Genomic DNA, 17,286 nt, shown 5'->3' with positions numbered 1-17,286 from the left:
GGGACCATTAGAAAGATTCCAGAAATTGATTTTGATTGTAGTACTGAGTTGGTGGGAGGCTGACAGTGTCTAATGCCCTTGCATCTCTTGCTTTATTGCATACGGTCAACATTTTAAATAATCCTTGCAAATTAATGGGATCATCAATGGTGAATAGGTGCTGTGTGTTCTGCATACAGAAGTTTCTTTAAGTAGCTGAGTAGTTGAATTTTGTGTCAAGTGAAACTGGACAAGAATCTATAGGTAGAAGAAAGTCATAGTTTCCTACCTGTTCTTCTCTAAAGAACCTTTGGAAAAGGCTTATTATTCTTTTTTTTGTAATGCCTTTATTATACTTAATACCTAATTGTGAGCATCATTATTGTCTAATATAGATCTTCATAAAAAAGGCTAGTATAGCTAAGCTAGTATAATTTAGCCAGGTTAGATCTAGGTCCATCTGTATGGGATATTGGAAAGTTTGATTCAAAACTCTTCTCCCAGATTTATTTAGCAAATTGCTAATTAGAATGTACCTGTTTACTGTTGTTGGAATATAAATATGATACTGGTAATTGGTAATACTCGTAAGATTATTGGGAGTACCTTTGAAGCATCATTTTCCAGATGTTTCCTACAACTTTGGGATTATTGTTTTACTCAGACTGTACAAGATAAGAAGTTACAACTGGACAGTGAGTGCCATGAGATCCGTTTTTGTCAGAACTAGCTTCAAGTTTTTATCCAAATAATGTGTGTATGTGGTTCTTAAAAATCCGTGAATACCAAAATGAGTTTAATGAACTGAAATATTCTTCCTATCCTTATCTCATCCCACCCTTTCCAAAATATTCCTTAACATATATATATTCCTGGAGACGAGGCTATATTGTTTTAAAGTTTTGAACCGGGGAGTATATCTCCTACCTTAGAGAATTTCACATTCTAATAGAACTCAGTGCATAGGGAGAGTTGCCTGACCAGACTCTTGTTTTTACCATGCATATGTTAGAGCTAATTGTATGTGGGCATTTAATATTTTATCACCTTTGAACTGATACAGCCCTCATAGGTTATTTTCCTTTTTAGAGAGTTAAAAGCTTAAAGTAGGTACTTAATTCATGGCTTATTCTAAAGACTTGTGCTTTCTAGAAATACATTTAAATCTTAAATGTGCTCTTTTATACTTGTTTGATGTGAGAGGTAATTATAGTTCTGTTCCCTTTTAGAAAAGTTTGTCAACAGTTTTTATTTAAGAATAAGGAAAGCAATAGAATGTTCTTAATCTAGCAATTTCAGTGGAAAAGTGATTCTAAAAGCTGAAAATGTATCAGAGGACAGTACTGGCCTTCAGCAGTTATCTGATGCTTTACACAGTGGAGAAGAAAGCACAGGTAATTCAGCAATAGCTAATAACACCTGAACAGTCCATCTAGATTTGTTGCTAGAAGGCTATGCTTGTTTGGTATCTAGGCCTTTTAAATGCCCATTGAGGGGCGCCTGGGTGGCTCAGTCGGTTGAGCATCCGACGTTGGCTCAGGTCATGATCTCGCAGTTTGTGAGTTCAAGCCCCGCATCGGGCTCTGTGCTGACAGCTCAGAGCCTGGAGCCTGCTTCGGATTCTGTGTCTCCCTCTCTCTGCCCCTTCCCTGCTCATGCTCTGTCTCTCTCTGTCTCTCAAAGATGAATAAACGTTAAAAAAATTTAAAAAAAAAAATAAAAAAATAAATGCCCATTGAGCAGGTTTAAGAGAATGATATCTACTCAAGTTCTAATTCAGCAGTTTATAGGGTGTAATATGTCATATATGTAGGAGACACATTCTTTGACCAACAACACGTGTTCAGCAAAGTTCTTAAAGAATGTAGTCTTTTTTTTTTTTTTTTTTTTTGGTACAAAAAGGTGTTTTTATTAAAGCACAGGGACATGACCCCTGGGCAAAAGGAGCTGCCGGGAATTTATAGTCTTGATACAAATATATAAACATTTAAAAATGTCTTTAAAAATCCTCACAGAAGAAAAATCATGGATGAACTAAAATAATAACTTCCTGGGGTTTCTCTTGACTTTTTTAAGATTGATGAGATCACTGGGCCTTATTTGACCTTAAAAAGTTTTTTAAAAGAAGCTTTTTGGTGGTTGTGTGGAATAGTATCCACTTGCTCTCTCCAGTGAGCTAAATTTCTCTCCCCTTGGTGCAGAACACAGAGCTTCCTTGTAAAGATGTTACTGTACCATATAGAATACTATTTTTTTTTTAAATCACCTTGATTTTTTTTAATGTTTTTATTTTCTTTTGTGGGGGGAGGGGCAGAGAGAGAGAGGGAGACACAGAATCCAAAGCAGGCTCTGGGCTCTGAACTGTCAGCACAGAGCCTGAACTTATGTACTGTGAGATCATCACCTGAGCCAAAGTCGGATGCTTAACCGACTGAGCCACCCAGGCGCCCCTAGAATGCTGTTTTTATTTTATTTTTTTATTAAAAAAAAATTTTTTTTTAACGTTTATTTATTTTTGAGACAGAGAGAGACAGAGCATGAACGGGGGAGGGGCAGAGAGAGAGGGAGACACAGAACCAGAAGCAGGCCCCAGGCTCTGAGCCATCAGCCCAGAGCGCAACGCGGGGCTCGAACTCACCGTCCACGAGATCGTGACCCAAGCTGAAGTCGGACGCCCAACCGACTGAGCCACCCAGGCGCCCCCTCGAATGCTGTTTTTAGATGGACCAGTTGTTAATCTTTCCCAGAGACTAAAAAATAAGGAATATTTGGAATTAATCAGTGGTTAAAATTACTTGGTGATATAAGTATGATGGCCTTTGTCTTTGTAAAATAAGTACTTGAAAGCCCTTTGTTAATTCTGAGATGTTCAGCTTTGAGAAAATGCTCTTGTTGAGAAGAGAGAGACCTAGTTCCCACTTGTAGCAGGGGTTTATCCTACTTATCTAAAGTTAGAATCAGTAATAATCCTCATGGTCTTAAATAGCTATATTCAAATCCTTAATATCTGTAAAACAGTTGATTTACTTGTCATCCTTGAACAATGAAGCCATTCTCATATTTTTCTTTCTTCCTCCCTGGGAATACCTTTTTGCTTCTCCTTCCATTTATTTGTTTGTTTGTTTGTTTGTTTGTTGATTGATTGAGAGAGAGAGAGAACGCTCACACACGTGTTGGTGAGGGAAAGAGAGGTAGAGAATCCCAAGCAGGCTGTGTGCTGTTAGCGCGGAGCCTGACATGGGGCTCATTCTCATGAACCTTGAGATCATGACCTGAGCTGAAATCGAGAGTCCATCGCTTAACCGACTGAGCCATTCAAGTGCCCATCCTTTATCAGCTTTAGAAATTGAACCTTAGGTGCCACATTTGTCCTCAAATATTTAATCTTGGTAATTACAAAAATAATATTTGCTTTATTTATAGGTATTTCTGATTTCCAATGAGGAATAGTAACAAAAGTGTTTTATTTACTTTTTGGTTGGCAAAAAGATTTTAGTTCTCTGTAAAAAAGGAGATGTTCCCCCTTCCGCCCCAAGCTTATTCAACTTCTTGCCAGAGCAAATTGGGCTGAAGTATAGACTGGCAATACATTTCTGTGATGTCAGTTAAGTTCTGAATGCATCAGTTTGCCACTCAGGTATTAAGGCACCGTAATAGATTCTCAGTATAGAAGAGAGGAAGAAATATCAAATACATTATTAAAACCCATTGTGATCCCCATAGTAATAGATGCATATTCAAGGTGAAGAGGTTCTGCTGTGGAGAGAGTAGAGTCGCTGATTTTAGGTATGCAGAGAGAATGGGGATGGGAAAATAGAAGGCTCCGTAGAGAACACAGGGTGACAAATGAGTAGAGTTTTCAAGCCTATCTCATCAGAGGGACAAGGTGAAGGACCTTTCAGACAAGTCACACAATTAAGGAATTGTGACATGTTTGGGAGTTATAGGTAGCTGGATATGACTGAAACAGTAACAGGTAATGGAGACTGACACTAGAGAGGTATGGCAGTGTAAGCGTTAGTGGAAATGCCTTTATATTAAAAGGATTAGAAATGGCCCATCATAAAAAAGAACAGGTAAATACTGATCTTTAGAGCCTTGTCATATTAGTGCTGTAGCACTTGTTTTTGCTTTGAGGTAACCACAATGTGTGTGAATTTCACATACCTAAATTATCAAATGCAACAGTAATTTTTTTGGGAACATGATTAGAATATAAAAACCATTTGTACAATATTCTGTACTTATTTAGGATGTGAGGCAGAGGGTCAGGACCCTAGAGAAGCTCTCAATTTGCATTATAGAGACATGTCCAAAAACATCTAATGCAGCATTGTTTGTAACAGTGAGAAATTAGAAACAAACTAAATGCCATCAACAGGAGAATGGATATATTGCAATGTATTCATATAATGGGATATATTCAAATGAATGAGCTGGGTGTATTAGCATGACCAATATTGACCCCCCCCCCCCCCGCAAAAATGGCAGGGTAAAACATATAAGTATGCTAGCATTTACAGTTCTAAATCATGTAAAATAAAATTTCATTTATAGATATATACATATATGGCAGACAGAAAAATGCATGGAATGGTGACTACCAAATACAATAGAGTGTTTCTGCGGAGAGAGGGAAGGAGATGGAATTGATGGGGTATCAGGTAGCTTCAGCAGTATATGTAAGAATATGTTGTATGTATGTTCTTTAGAATAAGGATCTGAAATAAATATGACAAAATGTTAAATTTTATGAAAGGTGGGTAATAGGTGCACAGATAATTCTTGACATTTTTCTGAAAACATAAGAAAAAGAAAGGGTCAGAGAAGCTAATGGACAGAGTCCTGAACAGCTAGCAGGAGAGAAAACCATTTTCCAGCTTAGGAATGGGCATGGCGGATGTGGAAAGCCCCTCTAAGAGAGGAGGTGTTTGGTGAATGTAGAGTGGAAGGGTGGGGTGAAGACTGAATGTGTCTAACTCAGCCAGACATTATAGCTAATGATTTCTTTCTTCTTGATGTTTTTTAGAGAAATATGAAACGCAATGGGAGCAGAACTTGTTTGAATAGGAGAAGTAGGTTTGGTTCTCGAGAAAGAGACTGGCTGAGAGAAGATGTGAAGAGAGGTTGTGTTTACCTTTATGGAGCAGACACGACCACTGCCTCTACAACCACCTCTGCCTCCTCTGACTTACATCTCGTCCTGTGTACAGTGGAGACCCCCGCGTCGGAAATCTGTGCTGGAGAGGGAAGGGAAAGTCTGTATCTGCAGCTTCATGGGGACCTAGTCAGGTATGGTCTGAGTTTTACCACTCTGATGTAAGTCATTACTCTTTGTGATGGGAAGTGGGCTCTGGGATTTTCATTGTGTTTAGAACTGATGTTGATTGTGGGGTCACTAGGCTTGAAATAAGATTTGTCCTTGGAATGCTGACATTATGATTCCTGAATTTAAAAGCCATCAGGGAAGGAAAATGTGATGGTTACTTCATTTGGATTACACCATGGGTCAGATATCTAAATTTAAAATAAATATTTTAAAGTTATTTAAAAAAATAATACATGTAAATAGACTGAAATTGAAATGTGTAGAAAGAAATAGAGAAGTATATATGCTCATGCATAAATATGTGTCTCTCTGTATAAATTTTATTTTATAATTATTATTTTTTTTAATTTTAAGTAATCTCTACACCCAACATGGGGCTCGAACTCATACCTCCTAGATCAAGAGTTGCATGCTCTACCGACTGAGCCAGCCAGGCACCCCTGTATATAAATTTTAAAACTAATGGTGCTATGTCCAGCACACTACTGACTGGAAATCTCTTATAGATCTTTCTGTATTAATATTTATATAATTTACATTTATTTAATGGGTGTATAATAGTCCATTTTATGAGTCTACCATCATTTTAGCCAATCTTTTTTTTTTTTTTTTTTTAATTTTAAGTAGGCTTCACACCCAACGTGGGGCTTGAACTCACCACCCTGAGATCAAGAGTGGCATACTCTACCAACTGAGCCACAAAGGTGCCCCAGCCAATCTCCTATTAATGGACATTCAGATAGTTACTACTTTTTACTTCTACAAGCAGTGTTGCAGTAAATATTCTTTTACCTATGATATTTCTCCCATGTGGAGGTAATCTGTAGGATAAACTCCTGGAAGTAGAATTGCTGGGCCAAAGGATATATGCATTTACCGTTTTTTTGTTTTGCTTTTTTGTATGTAGACTTTGTGCCCAGCACAGAACCCAGTGCAGGGCTTGAACTCATGACCCTGAGATCGAGATCAAGAGTCGGATGCTTAACTGACTGGGCCACCCAGGTGTCCCTGTGCATTTATAATTTTGATATATATTGTCAGATATCTCTTCATAGAAGTTAAACTTTGACAAATAATATAAAAATATGCCTATTTTCCCCTTTCTCCAGATCATGTTAGGATTAAATTTTATACGTAAATATAAATACATACTCAAGCATGTGAGCACATACTTGCTTGTGAATAGACCTGATTGTCAACAGTTTTTAAATTAGAGAATCATAAAGTCAGCATTCCAAGGACAAATCTGTTTTCAAGCCTAATGACTTAGATTTTTGCAAATCTGGTAGGAATTTTGTTATTTTGTCATTTTAATTTTCATTTATCTTAGTGAAGTTGAGCATATTTTTATAGATTCAAATGCCATTTGTGTTCTTTAGAATTTTTTATATAAATGTGAAAAAGTATTCTCATAGTAGTCTTATACTGTGTTTATGAACTCTTTGCTTCAATTAAAAAAAAAAATGACTGGTTCTTTGAATTAGACATCAAATAAGAGCTTAAATACCTGACCATTCTCCTTCTCTCCTCCCTCCCTGTAACAAATGTCTTGAAACAGAAGTTAGAGCTGTAGATTTAGAGTGAGCGGCTGGTGAAAGTGAGAAAGGAAGCTCCCACTTACTCCTCAACATGTGGTAATAATAGTAACACCTTTAGTTGAGCTAAAAATTGATGTCACTTAAAAAGTCTAAACTGAAGTTTACTATGTGCTTCTTTTAGGGTTTGGACTAATTCCTGAAAAAGTAGATTAGCATTTGAATGTTTTCCTTGTTCACCAGTTAACTAAATTTCCTAAATCCATTTGCAAAACGTAAGGATTAGACTGGGTGATCCTTAGGCTTTTCTAAATCTTAACACCGATTCCGATCTAATTATATCAGGTGCAAAGCCTTGACCTACATTATAGCTGGTAGTGATTGATGGAGTTCATGTATTTAAGCATAAGACTTACTCATTTGTATACTAATGTGTATGTGTGCAGAGATACAGAAAAGTGGAGAAACTCTGAATTGGCTTGCTGCTACTAGCTGTGTAGTTAAGAATCCAAATGTGAAATAATTTGTGAATCTAAACTACTTAAAATGGAAAGTTTGTCTTTTTTTTTTTTTTTTTAGCCCTGTGGCCTTGATAATTTTGTAATGAAATAGCTCTTCGTAGATCTAATTGATTAGAAAATAATGAAAACACTATTGAATTGCCATTTGAAAAGAATGAATATATTTCAATTCCTGGAGTAGGAGCTCGAGAAGTTTAATTCAGCCAGAGAATGATGATGGTGGTGATGATGGTGGATTTTTGCTAACATTGACTGCTTGTTTTGCCAGTCACTGTGCTTAGTGCTTAATGCTCCTATTCTCATTAAATCCTCACAGTAACTCCAAGGGAAGTAGCATCCTTTCTTTCAGATGAGGAAGAGTGAGGCTTTGCCGGAGGTCCTGGAACCTGTTCAAAGTCAGGTACTGCCAGGCAGTTGGAATGCCTCAGTCATTCAAAGTAGGTGGTGGACTTCGTTCTTCACCCAGTCCCTCCTGGAGGGGAACTGGTGCTGCGTCCCTTACTCAGTTTTACTATATAAGCATACTTATTTAAAGATTTTTTTTAGATCTCTTATTCAACTGTTAATTGCTTGAATTCAGTCTTGTGTTATCTAATCACACGAATAGGTACTTTCTTTGTAATAGCCTGTAAGATAGTTGATAATCTAAGACATTATTTTTATTCTTTTTTATTTTTGCTATTTACTGGTGTAACACAGTCATTGTAGAAATTTAGGAAAATGAAAAAGTATAAAGAGAAATAATAATATTCAATGCTTATGCTTTTTGTAGATTACCTCATTTAATTTTCACAATGGTCTTGTGAGGTAAATGTTATTTTCATTTGGGAAAATGAGGCTTAAGGTTAAGAATCTCACCTAAGATCACTTGTGGAGTATTTCAGTCAGATGGGGGTTCTCCAAATGTGGGGTGCTCCATTTGAATGGAGGCCACCTGTGCATGCGGTGAAAGAATTCACCCAAGGCAGAGCAAGGGAGAGAAGTTTCTAGACCCAATGTAAGGTAGCAGAGGGCAGAACAGCAAAGGAGAGATGGCCTGACATGAGGTGATGGTGAGGGGCTATAGTTATAGGGTGGAATGAGGGAATACAGGGACAAATGGAATTTTCCCTTTTTTGGTAATCTTAAGAACTGCCTGGTTGTAAGTAGCCTGTTGGTCGGTTAGAGCCTACGGCTTAATGAGCCTGTTGGAGTCCAGTGCCGTGGTTCCTGTGGGCCCTTTTACCTTGCTCAGGTTTCCAGTGCTTAAGACTGCCTAAAAGCCGCCTCTACATAACTGAGCTAATAAGAGGAGCTGGAATTTGAACTCCAGCATTCTGACACCAGGTCCCATATTTTGACTTCCCACACCAACATTTTTCTTCAGGTCTTTTTCAAAGTAAATGTGTGTGTAATTTTTAAAAATTACTTATTTGGGCCCATACCATATATTCAGTTTTGTTTACTGCATTCTTCAGTTAATTTCCTGTGTCATTAAAAATTCCTTAGACATCAGTTTTAATTGCTACAGAAGATTCCATTTTCTGGAAATACTATAATTTGTTTAAAAATTGAGTAATAATAGGCAATAATGATTTAGAGCTTTGATTCTAGAACAAGATTGTGTGGGTTCAAATCCTGGCTCTGACCGTCACTATGCAAGTTATATAATGCTCTATGCCTTAGTTTACTAATGTATAAAATGGAGAATGATTATATTTACACTATAGAGCGGTCATGATGAAAATTACACATTATAAAGATCAAGTGAATTAATACTTGCAAAGTAGTGCTTTTTAAAGTCTAATGTTCACGGCGGGGAGCTTGTTAAAATACAGATTCTAGTGCTCGCTTCAGCAGCACATATCCTAAAATAAAGATTCTGATTCAGAAGGTTGGGTGGGGCCTGAGATTCTGCATGAAGCTCCTAAGAGATGTGCTTCACTTGGAGTGTCAAGAAGTAAAGTGCTTACCTTGATGTCTGGCACCCAGTAAGTCTGCAGTGTTACCTATTTGGGTTGTTTCAAATCACTCAACTCTTCAAAGTGGTGTTGTGATGACTGAATCTTAGCTCATGAATCGCTATATTGTTGCTCTCCCTGGGCTCCGTGCTAGAAATGGGATTACTGGGACGAAAATTACCTCATGTTTTTTCTAAGTCACCCATGACTTTTTCTTTCCGTACTCTTTTTCAGTCATGGACTTGTCACTTCAGTGAGACTGAGGATTATTTATTTATAGAATTGTAGTACTTTAAGGAAACTGAAAGAGATCATCTACTAGGGAAACAAAGTTTTCCAAACTTAATGACCCCATGCCCTTTCCATTGGGGCAGGGTTTGCTGGTTGTCACATCCAATAGAGAGAGTTACCAGCATGTAGGGTGCAAGGGCCAGAGAGGCTTAATGTCCTCAATGTGTGGGATAGACTTACACAACAAAAAATGGCCTTGCCCGAAAGGCCAGTAACTTGCCAGTGGGAATAACCGAGACCATTTCTCTTTGTTTCATAAATGTGAAACAGAGGCCTGGAGAGGGTCAGTTGATAGCACGTTCCCACCACCACCTGGTGTCCCAGTCCATTGCTCTTACATGATAATGTTTGGTTTGTCTTTTAAAAAAATTATTTATTAATTTATTTTTTTAAAGTTTATTTATTTTGAGAGAGAGAATGCACATGTGCGCAAGGCAGGAGAGGGACAGAGAGGAGAGACAGAATCCCAAGCAGCCTCTGTACCATCAACGCTGAGCCCAATGTGGGGCTTGCACCCACGAACTGTGAGATTATAACCTGAGCTGAGATCAGGAGCTTGACTGACTGCACCACCCAGGTGCCCTTATTTATTTATTTGTTTGTTTGTTTGTTTATTTATTTATTTTGAGAGAGAGCACACATGATTTGGGGAGGGTCAGATAGAGGGGGAGAGAGAGAATCCCATGCTGACAGTGTGGAATCTGACGTGGAGATCCCACAAACAGTGAGATCATGACCTGAGCTCCCAAAATCAAGAGTTGGACACTCAACCAGCTGAGCCACCCAGGCGCCCTGGTTTGTCTTTTTTCAGTTGAACTGTTTAAGTGATAACTGACTCACTAGTGAAGTTTAGTGTAATCATTGCCTTCTGCCTGAAAAGTTGTAACGACATCATACGTGACAAAGTGAAGTGCCCCTTGGCTCATGGTCATATATTTACTTTTATTCTTAGTCATCAAAATGAGTAAGATTTCTGTGTTTGATAGACTATCTCTTAAGATAAGCTTGGAGACAGTAAGGTGTTTATAACAGAAAATACCCTTGGGTTTTGGGATACTGCATTCTAATTACCTTTTTGTCATTGACTTGCTGAGTGACTTCATGCAAGTCACTAAAATCTTTACCATATTTTGATGTTATAAAAGTAGAGTGAACAATCCTGTTTTAGGATGCATACTGAACTGATTACCATTGAGGAAGGAAAAAGAGATTAATTTTGTTTTGTGCTTCATATTTCTGTGCTATTTTAAAACTTAAAAATAATGTATTATACACTAAGTAAATAGTTTTTGTTAATTTTGTTTTTACATGTTTCTTTAATGTTTATTTTCAAGAGAAAGAGTGCAAGCGGGGGAGGGGCAGAGAGAGAGTGGGGCAGAGGATCTGAAGTGGGCTTTGTTGTGACAGCAGCGAGCCCGATGCCAGGCTTGAACTCACTAACCGCAAGATCATGACTGGAGTTGAAGTCAGACGCTCAACCAACTGAGCCACCCAGCCACCCCTGTTTTTTACATCTTAGTACTTCTGAAATCAGCTTGTATTTTATGGTTGTTGATGGGTTGTGGTTTAATTGGCAGTTTGTTTCCTGTTTCTTAATGGTTATTGCAATACCATCTGGTTTTCTGAAATACAATTCTGATACTAACTACCCAGACTTTTCACAGACTACACAAGTTAAAGGGCATGGTCCCCAACCAGACTGCCCTTCAGATTCTAGCTACACTTCTGACCAGGTTGGATACAAATTTGGGGGTTCCCATGATCCTTTTAGGTTCACTAATTCACTAGAATGAGTCAGACTCAAGAACTGTACTTACGATTAGTTTTAGTCTAAAGGATACAAATTAAGACTAACCAAATGAGGCGATACATAGGGTGAGGTCTGAGTGGGTCATGAATGTAGAACTTCCATGCCCTCTCCCCGTGTCACCCTCTCAGCCCATGAGTGTGTTCACCCACCAGGAAGGTCCATGGAACTTTGGTACAGATTATATTGGCATTTCTTGGGTAGGCTTGATTGATTCATTGACCACATGCTTGGCATTCAGTCTCTAGCCCTCTCTTCCTTCCCCATAGTCAGGCTGGCTCCAAACCCCAACCTTCTCTTCACTTGGTTGGTCTTTATCGTGACCAGCCCCCATCTTGAGTCATCTCATCTGTTAGAGGTGATGCCAGGGGCTCATGAATGACAAGACACTTCTATTATTCAGGAAATTCCAAGGCTTTAGAATCTCCCCTCAGGAATCATAGACAAAGACTAGTGTAAGATTCTGTATTATATAACGATTCACACAAAATAGTGTATCTTTCAAATGATGGTGGATTAGACTGATAGAATACAATTATTTTCAAACATAACTTTTTAAGTTTTTTGTATACATTAACATATGAAGTGTTTTGAGCTCTCTTCTGCGTAAGTTATTTTAACTATATAAAATAGTGTGGTTTACCGAAAAAAAGCTAGGCTTTGTAATGTGTTAGCTTCGTAAAATGTTAAACACTTTCAGCATAGTGTCAGGCATGGAGTAGACATTCAGGCAAGTATTGTTGTTGTTTTTATTATCTGTATTGTTGATCTTAACATTTACAGATTTTACCTTTATAGGTGGCCAGAGATTGAGTTTTAATCTCAATTTGAGGTAGAGAATGCTGCTGTGCATTGTTAAGGTTTTTGATAAAATGTTTTATTCCCTGTATTATATTTTAATAATGTGTACTTTTGCCTCCTACTATTAACTAGAATCCTTGTGAAATGATTGATACATGGAATGAAGCGTTCTCTTCTCTTACATGTGTCTTACCTATGGGCACCGTTTAGAATAACTGTTGGCTGCTACTCCTGGCTAAGAGCTGTAAATGTCTGTTGATAGCATTGTGGTATTGGTTGGGTGGTTTGGAGAGAAATAATCACATATATTCAGATTTACAAGAACCATAGTAGCTCCTAGAGCCTTAGAAGCAAACTAAAACTTAGTCTTACTGTCTTTCCTTAAAGCAGAAGCCGAAGTATTTTAAATGTTGAACAGAACCTTTCACTGCCAATATTACTGTCTCCTACACCTGATTTAGCAGTATATAATTTTCCTTTGATTTGTGAGAGATTTAACAAATAGCTAAGTACCAACCTGTTAAAGTTTTGGAACTTTGAAACACAAAATTGATCAGTAAGCATATTACACATTTCCCTCCCATCATACTCTCTACTTTCTTAAGCAGATGAGTTTAATGAGTAAATGGAATTAGTCCCTCATTTTAGTTGTTTTTGCAGTTCTTAAAATACTTCTTGTTTACTCATTTATGCTAAGTTAATAAGAGCAGATGTTGAGATTCTCTTGATTTTTTTTTCCCTCCTACCAAGGAAAATACTTTCCTTAGGTGGAAATGTATATAGAGGGTTTAAAAATCTACAGAGCCTTTTTAGGAAGGAAATTTGATCGTGTAAAATATGTCAGAATTAGGGTGTTACCATTTCTCTTGGTTTTCTAGACAGAAATTGAAAATTTGAGCTAGTAGATTTAGCCTGAAAGTATTATTTCTTGGTCCTGGCTATGCGATCATTATATGGAATTATGATACTTAAGTACATTGAGCTCTGTATCTGGAAATAATAGCAGGATTCAGGTAGAATTTGCATTATATTAGGAAGGTGTCTTGGTACCTCACAGACTCTTGGGTTCTAAAAGACTCTAAAGATCAGCTGGCCCCACTTGATTCTTTTAGGAGACTCTTATCTAAATTATCTGTGACAGATGGCTCTCTAGCTCTCCATGAGCTATTTTGAGAGGCAGTCTGTTTCATTATTGGTATCTCTAATTATTAAAGTTCTTCCTCATTTTTGATCCAGGCTTACCTGTGTAACTTCTCCTTGTTCCTAGTCCTATTCTTTGGAGTGATCCAGAGTAAGTCTAATCCTTCTTGACACTGGAAGATAGAGATAGCTTGTTATACCCTTGTTATGCCCAAGTTAATCCTTTAGTGTTCAGATTACATGGCTAGTTAACCCCTCCAGGATATAGCTAATTAGAAGTCCCTCTTAAAATACATCCTCCTGGGGCGCCTGGGTGGCGCAGTCGGTTAAGCGTCCGACTTCAGCCAGGTCACGATCTCGCGGTCCGTGAGTTCGAGCCCCGCGTCAGGCTCTGGGCTGATGGCTCAGAGCCTGGAGCCTGTTTCCGATTCTGTGTCTCCCTCTGTCTCTGCCCCTCCCCCGTTCATGCTCTGTCTCTCTCTGTCCCAAAAATAAAAAAAAATAAAAAAAAAAAGTTGAAAAAAAAATACATCCTCCTTAGAAGAATTCTACCATTATACTGGGAAAATGGCTAATATTGCCATACCCCTTTGTGAATTTTTATTTTGACTGGAGATTAGTTGTAACTGATGTTTTTATTCTGAAAAGTTTATGTTCTATTTCTCCTAAATTCAGTATTTAGTTATCATTGAGGGTTTTAGTTCTTTGGTCATTTCTCCTGTAGTAGTTCTGAGTTTATGGATAAAAGTCTGCACTGTGCAGTCAGGAGGGGCCAGGTGGTCGTTTTATTTTTGCGTTTTTGTGCTCATCAGGATGATTTCCATTCCTAAATTATTGTTTTTGTGGAATGTTCCAATTGGATGGGGTTGGATGAGGGCCAGAGGTACCGGCGGTGAAAGAATTCACCGAAGGCAAAACAAAAGAGGTAAAAGTTCGTTGACTACACTGTAAGGGAGCAGCGCTCAGGACAGCAAAGGAAAAACTGTCTGCCACGAGGGAGTGGTGAGGGGCTAAAGTTACAGGGTGGGATGAGGGAATACAGGGATGTATGGAATTTTCCCTTTTTTGGTAATCTTAAGAACTGTGCCTGGTTGTAAGTGACCCATTGGTTGGTTAGGGTGTATGGCTTAATGAGCCTTTTTGCATCAGTTCTGTGTCCATAGTCACCTGGGGCCCTAAAGTCTTGCTCAAGTTTCTGTTGCTCAAGCCTGTTACCTAAAAGCAGCCTCTACAATTCTGGTTGTTGTTTACATTCAGCTTGGTAGTATTAGTATTTTATGTTATTTTTACCTAAATCTTACTCCCAACAGTATTTTCTACTTCTTTAACCATAAAACATAGATGTCCTTTGTATCTTTTTGCAGTGATGGGAGTGTATCATGTTTCTTCTAATTAATACAATTCTTTTTTTTTTTTTAATTTTTTTTTTTTAACGTTTATTTACTTTTGAGACAGAGAGAGACAGAGGATGAACGGGGGAGGGTCAGAGAGAGAGAGGGAGACACAGAATCTGAAACAGGCTCCAGGCTCTGAGCTGTCAGCACAGAGCCTGACGTGGGGCTCGAACTCACGAGCCGTGAGATCATGACCTGAGCTGAAGTCAGACGCTTAACCGACTGAGCTACCCAGACGCCCCTGATTAATACAATTCTTAAGTTTTCTTTTCTTTTTCTTTTTTCTTTTTTTAAAGATTTTATTTTTAAGTAATCTCTACACCCAACACGGGGCTTGAATTTACAACCCCGAGATCAAGAGTTGCATGCTCTACTGACTGAGCCACTCAGGTGCCCCTTAACTTTTCTAAATAGAATCCTTTTAAGACATAAAGACGAATGCTCCTCATGACCTTTGAACACACACATGCTTTCCTATACTTGTTTTTTGGTTGTTGTTTCAGACAGGGGAGATAATTCTATTTTTATTCTAATTAAAATTTGAATCCAATCCTAAGAATTGTTGTCAATATGTTATTGAACATTAATGCGAGCTATTTTGCTAAACACTTTCCTTACTATATAATATCTTGTAAGTAAATAAATTTAGGAACAACTATGTGAGGTAGGTACTACTGTAATTCCTATTATATATGATGAGGCATTTAAGACTGAGGTTAACTAAATTTGTCCAAGAGCAAAACTGAGACTCAAACCCAGTCAGTCTGACTTTGGGATCTTAGGCTATTAGTCACAGTATTTATAACTATTTCCTTCCTTCCTTCCTTCCTTCCTTCCTTCCTTCCTTCCTTCCTTCCTTCCTCCCTTCCTTCATCCCGCCCTTCCTTCCTCCTTCCTTCCCTCCTCCTTCCTTCCTTCCTTCCTTCCTTCCTTCCTTCCTTCCTTCCTTCCTTCCTTCCTTCCTTAAGTTCTAAGTGTATTTATTTATTTTGAGAGAGAGAGAGAGAGAGCGTGTGCGAGCATGAGTGGGGGAAGGGCAGAGGGAGAGAGAGAGAGAATCCCAAGCGTCAGACGCTCAACTGACCGAGCCACACAGGTGCCTCTATAACTGCTTTCTAATGAAACAATTGTAAAAGGACTCTCTTGTTGTTATTACTGGTGTAGCCCTTTCTATCAAAATTCACATTGAACATTTTTGGTTTTTAAATATTTTGAAGTGCTTTAGGTCTGTATGATCTAAAATATGCAGTGTCACCAGAGGCCACAAATAATTACTAGACATTCTGACTTTACTTTAGCGTTCAGTTGGGACCACATAGTAGAATGATTTCTGGGGAATTATTGGGCTGTTGACTTCTAATTCTTGTGGAAGAAATCATCTCTGAAGCCAGTGGAAATACATAGTACCTGAGACATAGTAGGCAACTCAAAGACTATGTCTCTATGTGTGTAATTTATATGAAATCACTTATGGCCAAGTGTGATCTTTTATATCTCATAATTTCACTACCTTTTGGGCCACAGGTTCTCAAAGCACCCTGTAGGAGTCCCTGAGACTCTTTGAGGAAGTGCATGATGTCACAACTATTTCAAATCATAATAAGTTAATAATATTCTTTTTTACTCACAGTCTCTCATGAGTTATAGTGAGGTTTTCTAGAGGCTACACAGCATGTTATTACAACAGATTAAATGTAGAAGCAGATCTGAGAATCTAGCTGTCCATTGAAATTGCCATTCTCATCACTAAATTTGTTTGATTTTGGAAAATATATTTTTTAAGAAGTTTTACTTACATTATCATATAATGGGTTTATTACTTTTAAAAATGAATAAATATTTAGAAACTCTTAACTTCAGCTTCTAATTCAGTAAATATCAATAGATACACCCCATGTAAAAAGAAGCTCTTTGGGGTCCTCAAGACCTTAGGAGGCTTCTGAGTCAAAACCTTTGAGCACCTCTTGTTTCGATTAGTTGTATCATTTGATATTAAAGAAAATCTTGATACAGAAGTAAAACAAAATTTAAAACATTAAAAGATTTTTAAAATTAAAAGAAGCATTTTTATTTCTTACTAAATAGTTTTGTTTTGAATTGTGTGAGCAGGAGACTGGAACCTACTGAACGACCTCTTCAGATTGTTTATGATTACTTAGCCAGGCTGGGATTTGACGACCCTGTGCGCATACAGGAGGAGGCAACAGATCCTGACCTTGGCTGTATGCTTCGATTTTATGGTGGTAAGAAGTGTTTTTTTAATGTTTATTTATTTATTTTGAACGAGAGAGTGGGGAGAGAATCCCAAGCAGGCTCCATGCTCTCAGTGCAGAGGCCTATGTGGGGCTCTAACCCATGAACCGTGAGATCATGACTTGAACTGAAATCAAGAGTTGGATGCTCAATCGACTGAGCCACCCTCAGGCGCCCCTGTGGTGGTAAGAATTTATCATTGGCTTTGTGAGTGTGTTAACTACTTTTTGGTTGGTCATTTGTGCCTCTCTTGTCTTCAGCTTTTCAAAAGTATTTTTGTAAAAGGTGTGTTTAAG

General features: G+C 38.0%; 1 protein-coding gene across 1 annotated transcript in view; it reads left to right on the top strand.

The window, feature by feature from the left end:
• PHLPP2 (PH domain and leucine rich repeat protein phosphatase 2) overlaps positions 1-17,286 on the top strand; it is a 79,791-nt gene that overhangs the window by 1,864 nt on the left and 60,641 nt on the right. Inside the window, 2 exon segments of the mRNA XM_030299570.1 lie at positions 5,009-5,271; positions 16,847-16,980. Coding sequence (XP_030155430.1) covers positions 5,009-5,271; positions 16,847-16,980 — 397 coding nt within the window.

The sequence above is a fragment of the Lynx canadensis genome, chromosome E2 (assembly GCF_007474595.2).
Source record: "Lynx canadensis isolate LIC74 chromosome E2, mLynCan4.pri.v2, whole genome shotgun sequence".
Taxonomy (NCBI): domain Eukaryota; kingdom Metazoa; phylum Chordata; class Mammalia; order Carnivora; family Felidae; genus Lynx; species Lynx canadensis.
Note: the sequence above shows the minus strand (reverse complement) of the source record. Positions and strands in the feature narration are given on the sequence as shown.